The 4512-nt window shown below is 37.5% G+C and overlaps 1 protein-coding gene across 1 annotated transcript in view; it reads right to left on the reverse strand.

The window, feature by feature from the left end:
* Positions 1–4512, reverse strand: part of tns1a (tensin 1a) — an 87378-nt gene that overhangs the window by 18804 nt on the left and 64062 nt on the right. The window contains exons 13-16 of the mRNA XM_016514099.1: positions 4115–4190; positions 3806–3935; positions 3651–3716; positions 3406–3522 (exon numbers count right to left, since the gene is read on the reverse strand). Coding sequence (XP_016369585.1) covers positions 3406–3522; positions 3651–3716; positions 3806–3935; positions 4115–4190 — 389 coding nt within the window. The remainder of the gene's footprint in view (positions 1–3405; positions 3523–3650; positions 3717–3805; positions 3936–4114; positions 4191–4512) is intronic.

Consider the following 4512-nt stretch of genomic DNA (forward strand, 5'->3'; position numbering starts at 1 on the left):
AAATATATTGTGTCCTTCAGTGGAAGCAAAGGTGCATTTTGCAAAGGACATTTACTTACATTTTCAAGTGGCAGAGAAATAATGATCTATAATAAATTCTTAAATATTTATTATTGATATTTTTCTTTGTTTATATTTATTTACGTCACAACATTTCATTGCTTTGAATGCTTCAAAATTCTAAAACTGTGTTGTCTATTAAATGTGATCTCAGATTTTTAAATTCATAAAAGTTAACATGGCAGTGATAATGCACTGTAAAAACATACTTGCATAGCTTTAAAAGTAATAGAAGAGGCATATAGAAAAAACACATCCCTAAAAAAAAGCATTGATTATCTCAGAAATGGGACAAAAAAACAAAACACAAAAAACACTGTAAATATCCTTAAAAAAGTATCGCAAAATGTATTGTCACAATACTGTACCCGTGACAAGACCCATTATACAAAGGCTTATATCTGTAACCACACTGGATAAAGTACTTTTAGGATCACAAAGAACATATACAATATCTTCCACTAGAAAAGTACTGTGCTGTACAGTAAAAAAGTACAGCATTTTAAATCATTGTCTTTATGTTTTAATAAAAGTTAGAAGGAATATCATTGAATATTTAATCTAGAGGAACTGATCACAAACGGAACACATGTAGAAGCTGTTTTTAGATTATAGAGAATTTAGTCTCAGATTCAAGAACAGATGCAACACAGAGATGGAGAGCTGAATTTTCTGAATGTCCAAATTGTAACACATTTTCATATGAGATTCAGAAATTATTCATGGTAATTTTAGCCAGAACTGTTTAGATCAGAGCTCACTTCTAGATCTACAAATACTGACCCTTTTCCGAAAAACCTGACAAAACTATCTCTCAAAATCCACCAAAAAGATACACAGCAACAGAACATAAAAATCACACCTTGTGATTGAACACACACAGATACAGTACATGCATTAAGAATGAGTAGAATACTTTGAATGAGGCAACTTCCACTGTAACACTTACCTACTTTCAAGCCCAATGGAAAATCAAATTCAGTTCTGATTCCAACAAGTGTATAAAGCACTGCTCACCAGAGACTTTGCCGGTCTCTGTGTCTTTGACGTGAGATCATTGTGTCTAAATCATTAATCAGAGTTGCTCTCTTTTGTGAGTCACTCTGACCAAGTGTCACAGTCACCTCTCTCTCTCTGTTCCACACACTTCCCTCTCTGTCATTCCAAAAATGCCATGAAGCTGTGCAGCAGCCAAATATGGGAGCCTGAGCTTTAAACATGCCCTGGTGGCAATACTGTCCTAGAGCACCCCTCTGTCTTTGTCATAGAAATACATACACACAGACAACACACACACTTTAACTGGGAACACACCAATGGAAATGTGTAGAAAGAGGTTTGAGATTTGAACCATGAAGTAGAGAGTGTCCCTTAACCTCAGCAGTCTCACAGACTCTTTCTTTCCTTTAAAAACCATGCTTTTCTGTGTCAGCTCTTTTCTAAGGCTGGACTATGATCACAGAGTCTGCATTTGAAAAGATCTGTCTCTGCTATGTGTCTCAATTTTTCTGTTCATACCTCATCAATCGTATGTTCTGTTTAGGGTCTGATAACATTCCAATTTGTTTTGCTTTTTAATTTGGTTTTGCCAAAGATCCAAATGGCATGTTACATGACATGGCCATTTATAACCTTTTAGAGAGATAAAGTTAAACTTATTTGGCTTGCCAAACTTGACCTAAGCTCTAAGCACCCCCTGGACAAACGGACATAAAGGCTGAGATCGGGTGGTGGAGGGTATGCTGGAAAAATGATCACTGGAGTGAGGTAAGCAGCCTTCTATACCGGTATATGTATCTTGTGCTGTGATTGGCAGGATTAGATGATCATGCTCCTCCATAATTTTTTTTTTTTTTTTGATGTTTGTAATGTTGTACCTGATGTATGTTTTTATGGTATATATTAAAGTTGGTGAGAAGAAACGTTCCATAAGGATCTTGTGAATACACACAAAGGTCCAATGGTGTGTGCCAACAAATTGAACCACCCTTAACTGTCCATTCTCAGCTGAGCTTTATTCTGTTTCGTAATAATGTATTTGATGGGATGATGTGTTGTAGTAGTTGAGTAATATTAATTAAAAAATATATAATTTTTTTATTTTTTATAATTTATTCAAATAAATTACTAGGCACATAATTCACAACTACAACCTTGCTTTGTGCACAGAGGTATTGTCATGGTGAAATAGAAAATGGACCTTGAAAATACACAACAGCTGAAAGCACACAGTTCCAGAATCTGTATGCATTGAGAATTGTCCAAAGAAAAAAATACTGCAGTAACCAAAGCAGTCAATTAAAGGGGTGTTCACGTACCTTTGGCCCTAAAGTGTATCCAGATCCCTAAGCGAAACTGCTGACACAGTGGCTGCATGGTTGTTGTACATTTTCATCTTTTGCAGACCCAAGCAAGTTACAAAAGATCTGAATATTATCTACACAGTGCACTGCAATTATTTATTTATTGCGCGCTCCATTACTGATTAATTTTCATTGGACTTTGAAACTGTGAATCTCCTTAGGGCTCTGTGCCATTTTTCAATGTCCTGCCAATGTCAAGACTGCACCAATCTTTCATATTGCCACTGTATCTATTGTGCATACAAGTGTGTGTGTGATTTGGGGTACCCACATCTCCTGGCCTTACCCACCAGCCCTTCCTCCCAGAAGAGGACACTGAAGAGAGGAGTGTCAGTTTTCCACCCCTCCCTGGGGCTACCAGCAGGGCCACTGACGGCTTCTATTTCTCCAGATGCTATTTAAAACTCTGATTGGCAGGAGGCATGGGAAGGGCTCTTTATGGCAGACCACATGGGTTAAACAAATTAAGCCAAAGGAAAAGTGTCCTAATGACCTGATACACCATTTTCTCACCTTGAAGCTGAAAAAAAGCCCCCCCAAAATTCTGAGTAATCCCATCATAGAGTCAAATTACTTTATTTAATATGCTGAATACCATAAAGAACAATCATAATCCATGAAGCAGTTTCAAGTAGCATCCCTAGAACCTTGAGGATCTCCTGATCTATTATCAGCAGGCAGAGGAGAATCCATACATCCCATTTGGCCCTCCTTGTTCACTTGGCTGTTTATGCCATTCAGCAAACTAGTATAACAACTGCGAAAGAAAGGTGCTTTCACTAAAAACACAAACATTTCAAGACCACACCAGCACATCAAAGGAAATGAGACATGGTGTACATACAGGGCCAAATGACATTTAATTTTGACCTTCGTCCTGCCCCAAAGTCAGTTGTAACAACAACAACAAAAAATCTCTTAATCATCAAGATTCAGCTGACACAAATGTCAGCAAGCAAACACCAAGAATAACGTTTCTTACCATCTTTAACGTCTTCACATCTCCTGTTGAAGTTTTCATAAGAGTCCCAGCGGATCAGGGGATCCTGGGTGTTGTAGTCAACAGAGACACTAGGTCCGTTCTGTAGATGATCCAACCCTTAGAGGGACAAAAATGAACTTCAGAGTTGAGGCCTTGAAGCATGCATATCTCTTCTATCAAGATCATATCTTTTCTAGATGATGAAAAGATAGGTACAATTTACAGTTTTGGTAATATAAGCTTACCTTTGATTTTCTCTGGATCAAAAGAAAAGATAAACTCCACCTTTCCATATTCAGGAAATCTCTCATCTGCTAAATCACATGTTTGTGATTAGTCTGCATGCTGTCTCATCCATAATTAAAAATAAACATATATCAGCAAAAGACAACAGACTAACCTTTAAATGTCTCATCAAGGTCATTTTTGGTGAAGACGAGAGCTAAATTGTGTAATGCACATGTGTGGAACTGCACTCTGAAGATCACATCCCTACTGGGGTTTTGATAACGCTTGTGATAACATTTCAGCTTCAGGATGGAGGATATGGAAAAAAGGCGGAACACCAAACATATGGGGTAAGAAGATAATATGGAAAAGACATTTAATGAATTCTTGCTCATCTATAATCATTTCAGTGTCAATATTTTTACCATTGTACTGTGTCGATATTGTTACCATTGTACTGTGTCAATATTGCACTTCCTACCAGTATATCTCCTTTTAATAGCAGGCCAGGCTCAATGGTGATACAGATGCTCGTATGGCTGTCGCCTTGAACGTTACTGTAAAACACAGTGGGGAGGGGAAAGGAAAAATGATGGATGGGGTTATTACAGGCATACTTCAAGCTGTCTCAGTGCAGAATTATACAGACTATGCCTAAATGGATGACTAGCTTATTAAAATATTATCATCTACTGAACAAGAAAATGTAACTATTTAACTAGCAGCAGTAGAATGTCTGGTGTTACACAGGATATTAATGGCATAAAAGCACAGACTGAAAAAGAGATGGACAGAGAAGTGTTTGACGTAAGGGCGAGATGAGAAAATTATTAGAGGGTACACACACACACACACACACACACACACACACACACACAC

Source organism: Sinocyclocheilus rhinocerous, unplaced genomic scaffold (assembly GCF_001515625.1).
Source record: "Sinocyclocheilus rhinocerous isolate Xijiao unplaced genomic scaffold, SAMN03320098_v1.1 scaffold806, whole genome shotgun sequence".
In the NCBI taxonomy this organism is placed as follows: Eukaryota; Metazoa; Chordata; class Actinopteri; order Cypriniformes; family Cyprinidae; genus Sinocyclocheilus; species Sinocyclocheilus rhinocerous.